Genomic DNA, 20987 nt, shown 5'->3' on the forward strand with positions numbered 1-20987 from the left:
TTATGCATGACATCCTATGCTATTTTACATGCAGTGGATGTAGGTAATCTTTTTGTGGTGCTGTACTAACAAATCTGTTATTTACAACTTTCGTGGGAGACATGTAAACGTTTTACTTTTAACCTGTTTTTGTTATTTAATTTTTGAGAGACGGTGGTAAATGACTTTAGGGTTTATTTAATAATTTACAGGCCACATATCTAGAATCTGTATCTGTATAGCAGTGTCTGTCAAGCCCTCATGTACAGTACAGTAAGCCTCGCAATGATCTGTCATTGGAGTTAGTGTGATGTAATTTGCAGTCTACAGTATTGTTGTCTGTATAGCAGTGTCTGTGTCAAGCCCTCATGTAGGGTACAGTAAGCCTCGCAATGATCTGTCATTGGAGTTAGTGTGATGTAGTTTGCAGTCTACAGTATTGTTGTCTGTATAGCAGTGTCTGTGTCAAGCCCTGTGCTGGCACTTCAGTGTTCACCAGAACTGGTGCTGGAGCGCAAACTGGATGCCATGATGAAAAAGCGATAGACAGACCCACTTCCTATTTCCATCTCCCTGCACTGATACCCAGCCATATCAGGAACCATTCATTCAGGAAAAGCTTTAAGCAGGGATTTCCTGTCTACAACCACATCGTGAATGCTATTTGGTGTGATCCATACAGTATGAATGGTTGTGATCTTCATTGAGTTAAATGGGCTGGACTGGTCAGTTGTGTGTTGGCATTCTTTAGTGAAACTATGGGGACAGTGTACAGAGGCAGTGACCGATAATTAGGAAAGATATATTTAACAGATGACAGTCAGAAAAGGAAAGTTGACAGGAGTTCTTATTTTCAAACTTGTGGAAATTAGTTTTGCATTATTCTTTAGATTATAGTGTTATGTTTAAGCCTGAGGTTTGGGTTGGGGTTAGGGTTTGGATTAGGGTTAAGGTTTGGGTTTAGGATTGTGGTTGTGGTTGTGGTTAGGGTTAGGGTTACGGTTAGGGTTAGGGTTAGGGTTAGGGTTTCTGGTTGATAACATTTCTAAATTATGGCCACAGATTAATTTTCCAATGAAATACCTGCATTTCCTATTGTGTTGAATCCTTCTGTAATAAATAACCCATGTTAATGGTGTAAAACAAGATAGAAACAAAATAGTGCCCAGTATCTGAAAACCTAGGAAAGCTTTTATTTCTAGAAATGAATTAATTATTACCAGCTGCTTGTAAAACACCAGTCCAGTACGGTAATAGAAACAGGCAGGGTCTGCTGTTTATTACACAGAGGCTGAATTATGGGTCATACAGTAGTCCATTTGTAAAATATATAAACATAGAAGGAGAAAACGAAGCATAAAAAGACTTGAGCCTCGGGCTGGCTCAGCGAGGGTCGACTTGGATGAGAACCAAGCTAGTTTCAGGAAACAAACCCCTGAGTGTGCACTGCACAGGGGACACAAACCCCTCCACATGGCTGCTGTACCTGACCTGAGTGTGCACTGCACAGGGGACACAAACCCCTCCACATGGCTGCTGTGCCTGACCTGAGTGTGCACTGCACAGGGGACACAAACCCCTCCACATGACTGCTGTACCTGACCTGAGTCTGCACTGCTCATGGATTGGCACTCAAGCCTCTGCATTCCTGCGTTATCTGAAGGAAACAGAGTTCATCAGCCTTTCGTTAATGAAGATGTTTTCTTTATTAATGGAGAGGGCACCCGGTCTATTTTTGTTTGGGGCCGAGCTTTAAGGTTCTGAAAGCAGATTTGTGTGTGTGGGTGTGCTTGTCTCTAGATTACTGATGATTGTTCTATAGGCAGGGAAGGTTATGCTTATTGGAGATATGCAGCCAATGCCTCTATATTTAGGAAACAAATATACATTGTAATTAAATCTAGTGTGAAAATGGTTATTAGAACTTTGTCTCTAGTTAGTAGTTCTTGCTCTCCAACACACTCTTTTTTTTTCACTTGCTGGCTTTTTAAAAGCCACGCCATTTTTCTCTTTCATAATAGACTGAATTCAAGTGTTTTTCCGATGCCCAGTTTAATTACATGGCACTTAACAACACCACCCCAGTATGTCTTTATGGACAAACCAGTTGTGTACGGGAAGAGAGAGGAACAGAACATCTCAGTAGCAGTGGCAATGAGTCTTTTTAGCTTTAGATAACACGATTATCGCCAACAGTACAATAAAAAATCAAGACTAAACAGACATCGATAATATCAGGATCACCGATTATCATTTCAGCCCAACACATACTTTTGTTTTATGGTTCTTCCGATGTACAGTACCTTGACTATCCCGATGTGCCATACTAACTGGCTGTGAGCCTAGGTAGTGACCCACTCAGAGAAGCATTTTGTGCTGCCAATGCACAATCATGCAGCCGAGAAGTGTCGTCTGTTTTGTTCACAGCATCAGGAATGAAGTGGACCCTGTCTCTTTAAAGCCATGACCAGTGGTTGCACAGGCCTCGTATGGGTTAATTGCCCCGCTGGTTATGTAATGTGGTGCTCAGCTGAGTTATCAGGGCTGAACAGTCGCTATGAAATTAATCTGCTTTCCGACATGACTTCCCTTTCCTACAACTGGTTTTTATTCAGCCGCAGGACCTGTCATCAGTTTCTAAAAGAGAGGGCGGGCCGCTCTGTAGGATATAAGTGCTTGAATACATTAAACAAAGCCCAGAGAGGGATGTGTGCATGTCATATCTGCAAGGAACATCTTTGGGAACTCTGATTTTACAAACAATGAAAGCCATTACGAATTCAATGAGTAAGCAAGCTGCGTGATTGGGAAATTAAGGAGCAGAACTTGAAGCAGTGGGCTGTAAAATGAAATACCAAATGTGGGATATGTTTTTCTAACATAATGTCAATTCGACAAGGTATTTATGCTACTAATGTTTACGGAAAATCCAAGAATTGTTTTATTCAGGGAAGGCTGAAAGTGCATGTTGATGCTAAATTCAGACAACATAAAGTAACACTTAAAAAGTTTTACTTTCATTTTATGTATTAGTCATAGTCTATTTTTAAATGGTACAGCATGTTGTGCAATTCTGCTCAGTTTCAAGTAATTTTTGTACTTTGCTTACTTTTTAATAACGTGAGTGCCATATTTAAACAATATCATCTTTTAATATTTATTATGTCTCACAATACTAAACAACACTGAAGACTAAAGTTGTCATTAACTTTGGCATTAACTTTAAAAAGTGGCTGGAAAGTAGGAAAAAAATACCTTCAAATGAGCAAAATTGCACAAGCGAGACGACATAAGATTCGATACACATGGAAGAATGTGGCAACAGACAAGTTCATTTCTGCAAACATATCCCATTAAAGGGGAACAGCTTCTATAGTAAGGATTTCATGGGTCTCATAGACCCTCGTCCTAATGGGTGTGAACGAAGCCGAAGCCGCTCTAGATTAGAGATTTCTTTCTGGGTTGTTGAAACATCTGGTCAGTGGCATTATTGAAATTAGATGGTTTGCATTTCTGGAATGGGCTATGTTTAGGAACTTTAAGGCATTTATTGTCAAGAAATCAGTGACAATAGTGCAACCTAACAAATTAGCAGCTTTGCCATTGTTCCAGTGTGAAGTCACTACATACAGGAAGTACAATTTGCTGATTTTGGATGGGGCAGATTGGAAATGATTACGTTGAAACACAACACTATGTCTGGCAGCTATAGGGCTCTCCAGAGTGATTCAGACTGTAGTCAGTGTCTCGTTTACAACCAGCATATTATTAATAGAAAAAGAAAAATGTCTTTGCTTCGTACTCATGATGAGTTTTATTTTTTTTGTAAAAGAATATATTTTGAGGTGAGCTTATAGATTTGTTGGGACACAAACAAGGTTCACAAGTGCAGAGCGTTCTAACACAAGCACGGAGAGGGTGAGAATTAAATCTACGGAAAGGGACAGGCTGTTAGTACGCATTTCTGTTCCGCTCTGATAGAAATAGAGCACGGTGCTATAACACAGGAAATGCATATGGAAATCATACATTGCAATGAAAAGTCAAAGCTTGTAAAAGCGTTTTTATCAGTATGTGGTTTGAAGCAGGATGTCACGTAACCAAATGTCTACCCCGGTGTGGTTTGTCTTGCTGTGAATAGCAGTAGAACACACCTGCTGTAGATATCAATGGAGGTTTGTGTAATAAGGGATGAGGAAGGGTGTGAACATTGAGAAAACTTATTTTTTGTTTTTATTTGTTGAGTAAAGGGTAAAGCTGAGGGAACATGAAGCCACTTTGTGTTTTGGAACTTGGTTTAAGGAGACTAGGTTTCAGGCCACTGCATGGCACACAAGGGAGCAAAGTCTCCCGGTCTCCTGGAACCAGGTTTCAAGCCACTGCTTTGTGTTCCCTGAGCTTTACACTTTAGTTTAGGGATATTGTTATAAACAATGAATAACAGATTTATAAATGTAATATTTATATATGTATATCTATAGATGTACAGTTCCTTAAGAACATGGGCAGCAGTGTGGAGTAGTGGTTAGGGCTCTGGACTCTTGACTGGAGGGTCGTGGGTTCAATCCCAGGTGGGGGACACTGCTGCTGTACCCTTGAGCAAGGTACTTTACCTCAATTGCTCCAGTAAAAACCCAACTGTATAAATGGGTAATTGTATGTAAAAATAATGTGATATCTTGTAACAATTGTAAGTCTCCCTGGACAAGGGCGTCTGCTAAGAAAATAATAATAACATGCAGCTAACGTGTTTATAAGACCCCTTTTTCATTATTTATTTTTAACAAGATGACAGGAAGATTTACCAGGTAAAGTCCCATCAGATTTTTGGCCACTTTCATTTTTAAGATCCATTTATAAGACATCTAGAAATGTGTTCTTCAAAGTTTTGACACTTAACAAGGTGTTATAATAACATTTGAATGGTGCTTCATGAAGACTCCTTGTTGAAAAGTGTGTTAAAGAACGTTACAATTTTAGTATTACTACGTGTGTTTTCTAAATGGATACCTCAACTAAAGTGTACCTAAGTAGACCATTGGCTAGTTAGCCAGTTTGAATTGAGTTGTTTTTTTATAGCTCATTGCATACAGTAATACTTTTTATTTCTTTAAAATAGTTGCACAGCAATAAGACCACTGAGAAACTGCATCTTGTTTCCAGAGATGTCCTGCTGGACGCAGCACCTGTGATTAAAGTAAAGAAATGTTTTATTTATTTTTACAATCTATTCATTCCTTCATTCCTTACAAGTTCATTATGGAGTGTTGCTCAGCTGAACACCACAGTTAGTGAGGTCCTAGGAAAAGTGGTGGCAAGATAAAGAACACATAACTTTTAATTTAATTTAAATTAAATTAAATAACTTTTAAACAAAATACAGATAAAGAAGGAACAGTAGCCAGCTTGTATTCATACTGCATTCTTTATGCAGTCATTAGGAATTCTTTTTGCATTCTTTTCCCATAAATACGTGGATGAATCGTGTATTATATATGCATTCATTCAAGGTTCTATGTGTTGCTTGAATCTGGTATGCATTTGTTGATTGTCAAAAGATGCCTTTTTGACATTTATTTGGAACAGTTTGAATACAAAAAATATTATAATGTTAAATACATGCTTGTAGAATTTGAAGAACATTGACAGAGCCGACTATTCATTCAGCTCACCTAATGCAGCTTTAATGATGTCATGAGGCTTGTGGAATTCATTTGTTGTATTTTAAGATGTTTTCTTTCAAATATAATATTTTATTTACAGTTTGTAAATTTGCTGTATATGGATGTAACCATGCAAACAATAATCAACCTTTCATGATATCACAAAAAACAATTCATAGGCTTGCATCCACTTGAGCTGTATACAAAAATCAGTTGTTTATAGAAAATGAATGAAAGAATAGCATTGCTTTAACATCAATTCTTTTCTATAAATGAAAGTACTGCAATGTGATATTGAATACCTACCCCAACGCTGTTTTCCTTTGTTTTAATCCCTGTCTGCAGGAAGCATTGTCAGTGGTGAGTGAAGACCAGTCCTTGTTCGAGTGTGCCTACGGAACGCCACACCTCGCCAAAACGGAGATGACAGCGTCCTCCTCCAGCGAGTACATCCAGGCAGCGAAGATGAGCCCACGAGTTCCCCCACAGGACTGGCTGCCCCAGCCACCCACGCGAGTCACCATCAAAATGGAGTGCAACCCCAGCCAAGTCAATGGATCTAGGCAAGTCTCCCTGGACAGTAACACAGAACACTGGCGCTATTCCTAACACCGACAATCCGAACGCCGTTATCGTTATGAAATGCACGACGCAACTTCAGTGTCAATGTAAAACATTTGCAGCTGCTGTCTCTTTAGTTTGAATTCAAAGAGTAATTTTTGATTAAGTTAGTATGAAAAGCAGAGTGGACAAGGGATTTTTGGTATCTAATTTCTACAAGTATTTCCGTGTCATTTATATGTCTGAGCTGTCGATAGAAAATAGTATCGTAACTGTGTTCCGGAGCGTTCCGGAGCATTCTGGCTCGACTACACCACTGGTGTTCCGGAGCGTTCCGGAGCATTCTGGCTCGACTACACCACTGGTGTTCCGGAGCGTTCCGGAGCATTCCGGCTCGACTACACCACTGGTGTTCTGTAGCATTCCGGCTCAACTACACCACTGGTGTTCCGGAGCGTTCCGGAGCATTCCGGCTCGACTACACCACTGGTGTTCTGGAGCATTCCGGCTCGACTACACCACTGGTGTTCTGGAGCATTCCGGCTCGACTACACCACTGGTACAGAATATGATCAGTACTAAACAATCAGTAATCTGAACATGGTTCGATTCAACATGGTTCACATTAGGGAGTGTCTATTGTACTTGGATGGAAGGCCACAGATGGTGTTTTGGTGGCGTGGAAAGTGATACTTTCCATCTGACTGTACCCCATTGCTCTGGTGATAGAGGGCACCGCCCTTTTGGAGTTGTTACTTTGACAGTGCTCATGTAGACAAGCAGAAACTGAAGGCGGCTTTGGTCTGTAAAAAAACTGTTGGTTTCTTTTGCCCTGCAGTTTGTTGTGTTTCCATGTTAAATATTTTACGTTGCTAGGCAGACGTCAGCTGCAGGCCAGCGAGTTTTCTCCTGCCAGGGTTATTCAATTTGAGTATTTTTTTTTAATACCATTGTTAATTCACTGTGGTTTAGCTTTGATAGGATTCAAGAGGTCCTGCTTTGTTTGTGAGTGGTTTATAATCCTTACAGTGTATGTGTTATAATTAATAGCAAACCAATGCTAAGATACAGATTTCGGTATTGCAATGTTCAGTGAAATCTCTCTCTGTGGTATTGTGCCTGACCTCAAAGGGTTCCAGATGTCTCTAAATGGCCCGAGCTGCATTGACCAGGACTATTAAAAGATTCAGGGGACCACAAATTTGCAACAGTTGGCCAGCATCAGCATTCTTCCACATCCAGGATGACAACGCCCCTATCTATGCAGCCAGATATGTACCACTCCCCAAGAGGTGCTGCAACGTCCAATCACTAATTCAAAAGCCGTGGAGCTTAGTAAAGCAGGTGTGAGATGATCTGATCTGATCTGAGGAGGAGGATTCGCAGACAGCCATGAACCCCACGCTTTGATAGCGAGTGACAGCAGATTCCCCCCTTGACCTCCATGCAGCTGACTGGCATTCACCCTATCATAACATAACATCTGGTCAGCCATATGTAGTTAGTGTAACGGGGCGGAGGCTGGACGCAAACCGACGACCCCGCGCATCGCAAGCGAGCGTCTTAACCACAATGCAAAAGAGCCGGGCCCGTCTGCATTCGTGGTGTTAGAGCTTTTAACCTCCTCTCATCTCAGCGATGGGACAGAATCCGTAACGGCCATGTATCACACAACACTGGCTGTAACATTAGCACTGAACATACGTGTGCTGAGAATAAAAGAGCTGTGTAAAATGGCAAGAACAGAGGGAGCAGTCGCATTGGCTAACAAGTGTTGCAACCTGTGCACCATACCCACACAGCTTGGAACTTAGAACCATTCTGCCTAAGTCACTTGGCAACCAATTCACTTTGGAAGAGGTGGGGGTTGGTGCCCTTTTATAAGAATAACATGATTGGATGTTCAAATATGGTCCAGTATCCACACGCCTAGGCTGTTTAACAGCACTTGGCTACACCCCATGCTGAACACCCCTAGACATGGTATTTCAACACCCTGTCATGTGGTATTGCTTTCATAGCCCACATTAATGTCGTTTTGAGAAAGCAAGACTGTTGTTTGAAGTCTATCAGCTTGTAGCTGGATCAACACACACATTGTTAGCCTAGTGTGCTGGAGAGTGCTTGTGTTTGGAAACCTTTGGACTATTATTATTATTATTATTATTTATTTCTTAGCAGACGGACTAGTACAGTAGATGGATTCAAAGTAAGATCACAGTGGCTGGAAGCATCCCACAGGAATTCAATTGAATACATTGATAGACAGGGAACATCGACTTTATCAAATGTACAAAAATGAATCAGGGAGCTGCTGTATTAAGGGGTCAGCGCATTGCCCACATTTGAAAGGTCTTGTCACATGTAACTGAAAGGACGCAGGCAAAAACATGAACAGGAATCACACCAGCACTCTGGTATTGTATCTGTACCATTCAATACGATACAAATGTGGAAAAAAACAAAAAAAAAACTCAACTTTGCAAACTGTAGACCTTTTCCTGTAATTGTTTTATTTACAATATAGTAGTTACTTCATTGCAGGTCAGTCGACTGAGGTTTAAAGGCCCTGGTAAAAAGCCCAAATGTAAATATTTTTTAAAGGTACAAAATGTAATACACTCAATTGGTTAAGAGGGCGTTGTTTACATCTGAGGCTTCAACTAAACAGATACACAGACCCCACACATTAACAATCACAGCCTTGTAACTTTGCCAGGTACGCTAACCGTACCACTTCTCTTCAGCTTAAACTCAAACTGAAGGGGGAAACTCAAACCAGCTGTCCTAGCTCCCTGCTACCAGAGAGCGCCCTGCTCGTAATATTTATAGTGTGTCTGGACCACTCCCTCAGTCTCTCTCTCTCTCTCTCTCCTCTCTCTCTCTCTCTCCTCTCTCTCTCTCTCTCTCTCTCTCTCTCTCTCTCTCTCCCCCTCTCCCTCTCTCTCTGGTTGAGTGTGCTGCAGAGCAGCCCTGGCAGAACACAAAGGAGTTTCTCCAGCGGTGAGACGAAGGAAAGATTTTTTCAATTAGCAGCAAGTCAGTATGTGCCGGGAGATTTACAATGTGTTACACATGTGTGTGGGTAAATAAACACGTGGGAGCTTCCTGTGCCACATTTGCGTGGTCAGAAGGGAACGTTCAAGTTATTAGCTCTGCTGAATGAATGAAATACAAGACCACAGTGGCTCCTTTTCTTGGGGAATATGAAAAAGAAAAAGAAAAACCTGACGCCTGAAGGTTTAAATAGAAAAGACTAGTTAACTACTGTATGCACACACTTTCCCTTAGAAAAGGTATGTTAAGTCTAAAGTCTTAGACATGTTGCATTTTTCTACTCTGATGCATTATGAGCATCAACAATTTACTCAACGTCTCCACTAGTGTTTTCTACTATTATAACAACCTTGACTTGCATAAAGAAGTTGTGGTATCCGAAGCATAATCAACAAGTACAGAGAAACAAGGATGAGCAATACTTGAAGATAATATCCTTAAGGAATAGAAAGAAGACAAGCATTGAATTGACAACAGAACTGGTAGAAGGCACAGATGTTGCTCTCCATCCATCAACAATCCAAAGCACCTTTGACCATTGTTCCATAGTCCAGTTTCTGTGTTCATACTTAGCCTTTTAGTCATGTTCCCCTTTCTTAACAGAGGTATTCTTACTGCAACACATCCTTTAAGTCCTGATTTCAAGAGTGACCTTTGTACTGTTGATTTGATGGACAATGACACCTGTGCCTTCTGCCAGTTCTTTTTTTTTTTTTTTTTTTTGAAGGCAAATTTAGTTCTTAAAAAGGTGTTTTACAAATGTTGTTTTTTCAGGAATTACTATCTTTGTGGGGACATTTTCTCAAATTTTGTCCGCACATTGATAGTAATACCTGCCCACACACACACACACACACACACACGCACACACTAACACACACATACACACTCACACACACACACACACACACAAATTGTAAACATGCGTTAGCACGGGAAGGCTATTGAGAGGAGAAACATTTTCTCTTGAAGAGAGAACTCGCAAGTGTCCTAAGACATGGGAGGAGAGCAGGAAAGATAAAAAACAAACACAGGGAGCAGGCCTGTTAGGCCTAATGGTCTTTTCCAGTTCCTGTATGATAAAATACTTGTGACACTGTAAGGTGAAGTCTTTTCAGCTTTCCCCTTTCCTCAGGGAGTGTGGTAAACTAGAATCCCTGAGGAAGGGTGTGCCGCACACGAAGAAGAAGCTGAGAAAAAGTTACCTGAGCTTCGAGTGCTTTAATCGTGTTCTTGCCTTCCACATTCGCACGAGCGTTGGCTTTGTTATGGAAAATGTTCCTGTTGCTCATAACCATTTGCTTTGTTCTCTTGCTTGCAGTTAAATGTGTGTTTGTATGACCAGGACCCTGAAATCGGTGGCCCTTTACCATGACACACAACATATGTGTTTTTTTTGTTTTGTTTTGTTTTTTTAAAGTGGGTTGGATTCTCAATGCTTTTTCCAAATCTTTTTTTTTTCAGAAGGGCAGACATATTTTATTGTCCATTTGCTCCAGTGCCAAGTATTGCATTTTTTTGGTATCATCCAAAACTATGAACACTCAATAGTGCTACATTTTTAAATAAACTAAATTCTAAATTAAACTAAATATATTCAATGACAAACGCTTTAATTAGAAGAAACTTCTAGTAGAAACGTTTGTCTTTTTTTATATTTGCTAAAAACTTTATTTAAATGTATTTAAAGAGTGAAAAGGTAAACATGTTACCAGACCAAAGATAAACAAACTAAATCTGCCTCAAAGACCAAGTAGTAAATACAATGTCTCCTGTATTCTGTTTTTATATACAGTTTTTTGGGTTACGATTGTAAGTCGCCCTGGATAAGGGCGTCTGCTAAGAAATAAATAATAATAACATACTTTGGTGAGTAACTGGGGGTTAATGTGTGATAAACCAATGTGAAACTAAATTAAAACTGTTAGGGCACGAAAAAAAGGAGAACGTCCTGAAATGATAAACAATTTTAACAGCATAAAACTACCAGGAAACTACTCAGAAAAACACACTGCTGTTCCTATCTAAAAAAACTAAGTCATTTTTTATTACTAGTTTTATACCGCTGAAGTAGTTTGATTTGCCTGTGCACTTGCTTCAAAACAGAGTTCTCCGTGTTACAAAACTAGTCAGGTTAGTTAAGGACTCAGAAGTTTGCTTGCAGGACAGTCCGTGGTCTTTTTATTAGTTTTGTAAGATTTTTCTTTTCTTCCAAAACAATTGTGCAAACTGGATTTTGATGTGACGATCTCAGGAACCCTACTCCTCAAATGGATGATATTTCCCATCAAGTTAAAATTGCTAGTCACTTGTTGTAAACAGGCCTTGTAGTCAATACTGTGACATACTATATAAAAGTGCACCATGTCTGCAGCTAATTTCACAATACCGAGCACAGTTTGGGAAAGGGACTGGCTATCACACTTCTTTGTAATAACATTTTGTAAGGCCCTGACATATTTTGTAATAACTGATGTTTAATTTGTACACAATGTGAATACGTTGCAAATTTCAACATCAGTATAAAATGGGACACTTGCAGTTTACCGGCTGTGTACTTTAACAGCAGCCGTGATGTTACTTACTGCACTGTAGCTTAAATACTTAACATCTTTTATAAACGCATTTCAGTTGTGAGTCCTCACGCTACGATAAACGATTCATGTATTAGCCATTTTATCAGCCAGTGTATGGAACTGAAAATGAGTAAAACTAGGCAAGTCCCTCCAATCCGTGCTCACAATGTATCATGCTCAAACTGGAGAGCAGCCAGTTCATGCGTGTATATTTCTTCTTCTGTGTCCTTTGCAAGATGAAATGGTCATTCTTATTTATGCTATTGCTCCCAGATATCTATCTTTTTATGTAATGTACCTAGAATGTGTAACTACTGGACCTGCCAGCCTGTCTGGTACAATCTGTTATTTTGTTCACTTTGTAAAGCTGGCTTCTATAATTCTCCACATCTGGTTAGAAATGTATCGTTGATGACAACGTTCTGAGTTTGATTTTGGAAGGTCACACAGTTGTTTGACACATGACAGCATCTTATCCAAGTCTTAGGCCTCCAAATGGTGAATATCTGGGCCACGTTAGACTGGTATGCATTAATAAAGCATTCTTACTGTAATCCTAAACATCTGCTGACCCCTGATGCATGAAGTCTGCTAGAAATGATGAGCACAAAATGGTAAACATGTACAGCTATGGCCAAAAGTTCTGCCTCGCTCTATAGAATGAACACATTTTGGTTCATAAAGTCGAATGAAACCTGCGGAATAATGTTACGCTAACATATTGAATTACATACCGCTTTGTAGTATCCCATATACTTAACAAAAAATTGACAAATTGGAAAATGTGATATTTCGAAATCTAACAATACCGTATTACTATTATTGCTTACGGTGGACTTTTGCAATACAATTTTGTAGTTTCTTTCACTACATGATGTTAAATATAGTGTTTTTATTTTTTTTTTAAATGATGTCTCAATCCTAAAATTCTAGGTGATGCAAAACTTTTGGCCATAGCTGTACAAAGTCATTTACACTATAGGGTGAAACTCGGCTACGTTGCTGTTTGCTTGTATTTTCTAAACTAAATATTCCTATTAGCTCTGAGTGGCATTATTTGTTATCGGTGGTGAACGTGACATTTGTAGTTACTGTACAAACAGTATGTTATTAATCTTTATATATACACAAGAAAAACTGAACAAAGCTCAGCCTCACTGGAATGATTTGTGACAGATGCTGCGTATAATTGTGCCCCCCAGTGGCTATACTGTGTAACGCTAAATACAGTCTTTGTTGTCATTCAAGCTGCCATTTGAAAGTATTCTGTCCTTCACTGACAGGAACTCCCCAGATAACTGCAGTGTGGTGAAGGGAGGGAAGATGGTCGGTGGTTCAGACAGCATCCCAATGAACTACGGCAGCTACATGGAGGAGAAGCACATCCCGCCCCCAAACATGACAACCAATGAACGAAGAGTCATTGTACCTGCAGGTACGGGAACTAACTTGTCTGTGCTCGCTTTAAAATGACTTCTGTTCGCATCGCTTCTGTTGCAGCAGTGTGGGGTAGTGGTCAGGGCTCTGGACTCTTGACCGGAGGGTCGTGGGCTCAATCCCAGGTGGGGGACACTGCTGCTGTACCCTTGAGCAAGGTACTTTACCTAGATTGCTCCAGTAGAAACTCAACTGTATAAATGGGTAATTGTATGTAAAAATAATGTGATATCTTGTAATAATTGTAAGTTGCCCTGGATAAGGGCGTCTGCTAAGAAATTAATAATAGTAATCGGCTTCTTTACATAGTTACTGGCCAGGAAGCTTTAGCACTGTATCTCTTGCATAGTTCACTGCTTTGGCCATTTCCAAAGTAAAACACCACTGAATACTGACACCTAATGGTAAATGGAGTAAGTGCATACATTCTAACTTCTAGTTCAAAACTTCATGCTGTCTTGGTTTAGAACAGTGGTCCCATCCTAAGCATTTATACTACAAACTTTAGCACTATCGGTAAATTAGACATCATGTGATATTACATTTTTTAAACTTTGTGTAAAATGGCATTGCAATTGTAAATGGCAGCTTGTGGTAACATGTTATCAATGGAAAATCTTCAGGATTGGTTGTTGCGGTAGAAGGCACACACTGTAAGCTGTTTGTTGCTATACTGTGTTACAATGTGTGTTCAGTTGCAGATTCATGGTTTGTGGTAGTGTGGTACACTGTACAACTGGGGTTTAGGACATCATAAACACTGGTTCCCCAAAACTGATGTAATGAGTGTTAGTGATCTGGAATATGCTACGGTATGTGCATCATTGTATAAAGAGAATTGTTACTTCACTAACTTGGAGGTCAACCTTCAACTAGCACAGGGCTGCTTTACCCTGTTCTATCTGTAAAAAAGGCTTTTAATAATGCTTAATTGCTGCCATTAGCAAAAGAAAAAAACAACAAAAAACCGATGGGGCTCCATTAGTGGTCATTTTTCAAACCCACTCAATTAAGAAATCAGTTTAGGGGTCTTTTCCGAAGCAGACCCAGTGATTGAAAAGGGACATTTTTGCGAGAATAGCTATGAGGCACAGGAAATCATGCTTTAACTAGAAACATCACAAGAGAAAGCTATAGAGTACAGATAGAGTAGCAGTTTTCACTTAAAATTACAGCAGACCTCTGAAGCTATGGCTCCACATGAATACACGGCTCCACATGCTTTTCCATACTATTACAGCTTACTTGCAGCACACCATACATTGTGTAACACTTTCAGTCTCAAGCTGCAACTTCCTTTCAAACTGAAGCTGGTAAAAACAGAATGAGATTGCATCTCCCATACAGAATGACTTGAGTTAGTTTGAACAGCAGCAGCAACAAAAACTAACATAATAAGCAAAGCTAAAAGCCAAGGGAAGGTAGTGTACTGGATATGAATCTCTGCTGGCAAAATGCATTATTTATACTGTGTTAGCTTTTCCAGCCACAGACCGTATTCATTGTGCTTTGAATAAACAGAAGTTTAGGCAGCTGGTATAATGTTAACTGCATGTTATAGGTAGTATAATGTTAACTGCATGTTATTGGTAATGTCAGACAGTGCACACTGACAAGAAACACAGACATGAACCTTTTTTTTCGTCTCTCCAGAGACTAGATATTTCTGGATGAAAATACCAGCTGTGACTTGAACAACCATTAGATAGCCCTTCTCTGTAGTGCAACATGATAGACTGGTCTGTAGTGCAACATGATAGACTGGTCTGTAGTGCAATATGATAGACTGGTCTGTAGTGCAACATGATAGACTGGTCTGTAGTGCAACATGATAGACTGGTCTGTAGTGCAACATGATAGACTGGTCTGTAGTGCAACATGATAGACTGGTCTGTAGTGCAATATGATAGACTGGTCTGTAGTGTAATGTGATAGACGGGTCTGTATATATATCTATATATATATATCTATATATATATATCTATATATATATATATAGCTATGGCCAAAAGTTTTGCATCAACCTAATTTTGCTTAATAAAGTCGAATGAAACCTGCTGAATAATGTTACGTTAACATTGAATTTGTAGTTTTCCATACACAACGAAAAACTGACAAAATTGAAAAATGTGACATTTTGAAATCTAACATGAAAGACTGTGCTACTATTATGACTTGCAGTAGACTTTTGCAATATCACTTTTTAGTTTCTTTGATTACATGATGTTAAATAAAATATCTCAATTATGTTCATGTAATTTTTTTTTAAAATTAATTCTCAATCCTAAAATTCTAGGTGATAGAAAACTTTTGGCCACAGCTGTATATAAAATAATAACAAAATGAATACCTCTTACCAGTACGAGTGCAAACAGTAGAAGTCTGTTACTTCCATTATCAGTTCTCTCCTCTGCGCAGTAGACGAGATGGATGACAATGGAATGAGAAGATTGCTGATAAATATAATGTGTATACTGCTTGTGTCTTGTGTAGAGAGAACTGATCGTGGAATTGACACTGCTGTTCGTGTTTTACGCCTGTGTAAGTATTCATTTTGAGCTCTAACTGTTAAACAAAAGCAAGGAACGCAATTCATTTCTCACATAAACTGACATAACACAAACATTCACGCGGGTAGCCCATTCTGAAGTGAAGGCTTTTATTCATTGTCATCCTGGTGGCAGTGTGCGCTATGTGCAAATCCCATTAAAAGTGAAAGTAAATTAAATATATAGGCTAGGCTGATAAATATTAGGTATACTATTTGGGCATTTTTACACACAGTTACCACCCCTGGTGTGTGATAAAAGTTACATGGAAACAAACTGATTTCTTAACATCATTTTTTTTAAAACAGACCCCACTCTCTGGACGACAGACCACGTGCGCCAGTGGCTGGAGTGGGCAGTAAAGGAGTACGTCCTCGTGGATGTCAACACCTCCTTGTTCCAGAACATCGACGGGAAGGAGCTATGCAAAATGAGCAAGGAGGACTTCCTAAGGCTAACCCCCAGCTACAATGCTGACATCCTCCTCTCACACCTGCACTACCTCAGAGAGAGTAAGTATAGTTGGTGGTTGGCTTGTAATACGTTGACCTGCCCAGCCCTTGGTCTTCCTCTGCTTTCCTTCATCTTTTCTTGGGTTCAGTTTTCATTGGAAATCAGGTTTTCTCTGCACTATTCCTGTGTTGCTGATTGTTGTCAGTATTGTTGTGGCAGCACTGCATGCTATGTTTCTGTGTTTCTTATACTTCTGGTGGTGCTCATGTCATACTTCTCCCCACTTCAATATGTCAACTGACCTGCCTTTTCCAAAAACAAAACATTTGAGTTTTTATGTTTAGGCCGCTTGAGGCAACCCCAATCAGGGGCTAAATTCCACAGCCTCCCCAATTCACAAGTTTCATATCGTATTTATTAAAGAAAGTTTGATTAAATAATTGGATTTTTGGCTCGTTCACAGCATCGGTCTGTCCTCACTGTCAGTTTTTCTAAAGATCATTGGCTCTGGTGCATGCTTCAGTGTCTTAAAAACAGTTCAAATGCAGGCTGATGGGAGAATGCCACGCGTTATGAGTGCTGTAAGGTTTTTGAAAATATAAGTAGGATTCACAAGACCATTTACTCCAAAGTGTCATTTACACCCATTTATCCTGAAAGGAGAAAAAAAGGAGCCATTGGAGTTTCAAAACACTAAGGGGTAGATGTACTAAAGTGTTGCGGCTGTTGCAATAATCGCAAACCAGTTGCAAGCAAGTCAGAAGTCTAGGATGAAATGTACTAAACAAGCGCAATGCTGTCAGCAACTAATGCCACCTTTGTGTAAGAGGCTTTGTGAATGTCATCCATAGTGTCAAATACTGTTTAGATTAGAAATTGACCGAACGGAAATTCCCAATTATAGAACTTTATGGAGTATTATGATTTCATAATTCATAGTCAGCTTATATAGGGTGTCACATTATCAATATTAACGTCATACTGTACCGGTGTATCTTAGAGTCTTTACTACAATGTTAACCCTTTCTTCCTTAGAAACTATCACCAAAATAAACAAACAACTAGTTTTACAGTGGTGGCAGGAGATGTATGTCAATAACATACTTGTTTTTCAGTCTTATAACTTTTGAATTTTTTTTACAGCCAAAAGGCAGGACTGCACATATTGGGAAAGACTGTCAGTAATGCAATCCACTGATTACTGGCTTCCCGTTTCTTGCTAGTATAAAATTTAGATTTTTAATACCAGTGTTGACTCTCATTCTTCACAAGGCTCTTAAATACAATAGGCTTTAATATATTTTTAAACGGAACAGATAAAAATAAGGGTTTGGTTATAGAGAGACATGTATAAGCATGGGGGGAGAGGGGGGTGTTAAAGCTATTGCTACATCTTGGCGTTAAAATCTGGACCAGGAGGAAAGGGTTGATAAAGGAAAGGGGAAGAATGTCCTCTAAAAGCTTTGCATTATCTTTTTTTTTTTTGTCTTGGCACAAGCAATCTTTTTTTTTCCAATATGTACAGGCTTGTAGAAATTACTTAAGAAAAAAATAAGAGGCATGCAATTTTCTCAGATGACTGTGGGCAGCAGTGATTAACTGTTTTATTTATTTTGGCTTTTCTCACGTTATCTGCTTTACTTTTTAATTTTCTCTTACTAACACCCTTTCTCTCTCTCTCTCTCTCTCTCTCTCTCTCTCTCTCTCTCTCTCTCTCTCTCTCTCTCTCCCTGTTTCTTAGATGTGCTGTGCTGTACATGGGACGTTATTTACCGCGCTAATGGTTAAGGCTAATTTTTGTTATATAAATGACAGCTTTCCGAGGCTAAATGATCTCAAGTTATTTCTAGGCGTTGCCAGTTATTTCCTCTTTCAAAAGAATGTTTTGTTTCTCAGCTCCACTTCCTCACTTGACTTCAGATGATGTTGACAAAGCCTTACAAAACTCCCCTCGGTTAATGCATGCTCGTAACACAGGTAAGAAGAACCTGGATTCCTCTCTCTGCATTGCTGGGGACTTTACTTCATTAATTCATTAGGTCAATGCAATATAGATATTAGTGCTATAGGTAAGATACATAATGAACGTTTTATAGTCAGGTTGATTGATTGATTGATTGAGTGATTGATTGATTGATTGATTGATTTCTTCCTTTAATCCATTTTTCACGTAGCTACTGCTGTAACACAATTATGCTCCCCTTTATAAATAATGTTTGCAAGAAGCGTGTTTCTCTTTTAATCTTTTTTTTTATTGTTTTGTAATTAACTTTCCCCAACATAACAAAACAGTAGACACAAATAAAATAAAATAAAAAAATACTGTGTCTTCTGTCGTGCAAAGTGACTTTGGACCAAATTTACATCTAAATTATCTAGAACATATAAAAGTGATCTAACTATTGTTTATTCATTCATTTATTGTTATTATTATATTATCTGGGCTTCCTTGCAAGGTCAGTGTCCTCCTTTCTTAAGTTATGGCACAATATATGTTTGTTTATTATTTTGCGTACAGCTATGGCCAAAACTTTTGCATCACTCAATAGAATGAACTCATTTTGCTTCATAAAGTTGAATGAAAACTCCTGAATAATGTTACGTTAACAGATTGAATTAGGCTACATACCGGTTTGTAGTTTTCCACATACTTAATGAAAAACTGACAAAAATTTTAAAATGTTTAAATTTCGAAATACTGGACTACTATTATGGCTTCCAGTAGACTTTTGCGATATCATTTTGTAGTTTCTTTGATTACATGACATGAAATAAAGATCTAATTGATGTTCATATATACCCAGTGGGGGACACTGCTGTTGTACCCTTGAGCAAGGTACTTTACCTAGATTGCTCCAGTAAAAACCCAACTGTATAAATGGGTAATTGTATGTAAAAATAATGTGATATCTGTATAATGTGAAATAATGTATAATGTGATATCTTGCAACAATTGTAAGTCGCCCTGGATAAGGGCGTCTGCTAAGAAATAAATAATAATAATAATAATATATATTTTTAGATCATGTTTCAATCCTAAAATTGCAGGTGATGCAAAGCTGTTTGCCGCAGCTGCAGACATATTCCATGTACTCTCATGCTTTGAGTCAGACTTCCTAAAAACGTTGGTCAAATTATTAAATGTATCGTAAATATAATGCTGGATTTCCAGAACCTACCAAACAAACAAAATATATGTAGTTTATTTCTCTCCCAAATGTCCATCGTTTTTGTTCGTAATGTCACACAAATCCATATTTTCCGGCAGTTCCACTGTGGCTAGGCCGAAGCCTAAAGCCTGGGTATAGTATGAACACTGTCTGTACAGAACCCCCAATGCACCTTGACTCTAGTCTGCTCTGCTATGCCTGCTTTGTGCTCTCCACTCGCCTGTCTGTGCTTCCAGCCTGGCTTACCTGAGACTGCTGTTCAGACGGGCCGAACGGGCAACTGTGCAGACAACATGCAGGTTATTAGTAGGAGGGGCTGAGAGCGTCTCATTTAAGATATTGCTAATACAAGGAATGGTCTACAGCCTGGTGTTACATATAAAGGTGTGTGCCAGTCAGTCAGAATTGCAGACCATCATCAGATTGAATCATTCCAGTGGAAATAATGCATGTGAATACAAATCACTGACATTTTGTGGACAAAAACATGTGTGCTGCATTACAAGGAAGCAGCGAGAGAAAAGTTCAGCAGCATTTACTAACAGCAGCACACTGTTTGTTTTTGAAATGTTATTTTACAGTACTATTCCTAAACAGTGGTTTCTAACTCCTCCATGTGTTCGTTTTGCGTTCCCGTTGTTCGTGGAGTCGTGTAAAATGTCCCACTTCTCTTTTGTATTCCAGGGGGTGCAGCTTTTATTTTCCCAAACTCTTCTGTTTATCCTGACGCCACCCCGAGGGTGACTGCCAGACCAGGTACAGTGCGCCCCAGTGGAAACGTTTCAAACTGTAGTGAAGCTTATAGTACTGTTAAAGTGTGATCGTGGCACAGTGTGGTGCATGTGTGCATGATAAAACAAAACGCTATTGCTGAGTCCCCCGAAAATGCATTCATGTGTTTCCACAGTATATAAAAATACCCAATCAACAAAGATAAAGCTTTATGACTTGTTTTCCTCCAGTAGTAATTATTGTGGTAACTGCTGGCATATTATTGTTGGACTTTTAGTTTCTGTGGGTTTTGCGCCCTCTAGTGGTAAAAAATTATATTATTCCAGTCAATCGATGGAGAAGTTTAGTGCTGGTCATGAGGGTGGATGTGCCGGGATCATGGTTCAAGGTTAGGGCTAGGGTTAGGGTTAGGACTTTCTCATCAGAATGTCTTTGCTTTTGAAAGTTTGAATTAAAGGAAGTTTTGAATCATGCTGTAGGGGATGTAGAAAGTTTGTCAACTGGACTAAGAAACTTATTTTTTCATTTTGGATACGTTTTTTAGGATTGAAAAAAAAAAGTCAAAGGTTATTCTAGTTAATAAAATAGTAGACCTTGAAAAAGACTTGTTTAAATTCCTGGATGACGTGTAGACTTTCCTCCAGAGTTCAGTGTCTTTGTCTATTCCAGGTGGGTTTTCACATGGGCATGATGTTTTGCTTGAGGTATTTTTAATCCTTTTATTTGCGGTGGAGCACTGGGTTAGAGCATGCAAACTATGTGGATGTTGGGTGTGAAAAACCACCGAATTAATGCACATGTTCTGAGTGG

The 20987-nt window shown here is 39.2% G+C and overlaps 1 protein-coding gene across 17 annotated transcripts in view; it reads left to right on the forward strand.

Annotated features, from left to right (window-relative positions):
* The window catches only part of LOC117407248 (transcriptional regulator Erg), a 70834-nt gene that overhangs the window by 43426 nt on the left and 6421 nt on the right, over window positions 1–20987 (forward strand). For 4 of the 17 annotated variants that reach the window (XM_059030849.1, XM_059030851.1, XM_059030866.1 and 1 more), the window contains 7 exons: window positions 5099–5176; window positions 5988–6205; window positions 13120–13271; window positions 15767–15814; window positions 16131–16334; window positions 18172–18252; window positions 20130–20201. In XM_059030849.1, the coding sequence (XP_058886832.1) occupies window positions 5099–5176; window positions 5988–6205; window positions 13120–13271; window positions 15767–15814; window positions 16131–16334; window positions 18172–18252; window positions 20130–20201 (853 nt within the window). Of the gene's footprint in view, window positions 1–2682; window positions 2879–5098; window positions 5177–5987; window positions 6206–13119; window positions 13272–15766; window positions 15815–16130; window positions 16335–18171; window positions 18253–20129; window positions 20202–20987 lie in introns of those variants that run through there. The other 13 variants (XM_059030852.1, XM_059030856.1, XM_059030854.1 and 10 more) reach the window with 11 other exon arrangements.

Source organism: Acipenser ruthenus, chromosome 9 (genome assembly GCF_902713425.1).
Source record: "Acipenser ruthenus chromosome 9, fAciRut3.2 maternal haplotype, whole genome shotgun sequence".
Classification (NCBI taxonomy): Eukaryota; Metazoa; Chordata; class Actinopteri; order Acipenseriformes; family Acipenseridae; genus Acipenser; species Acipenser ruthenus.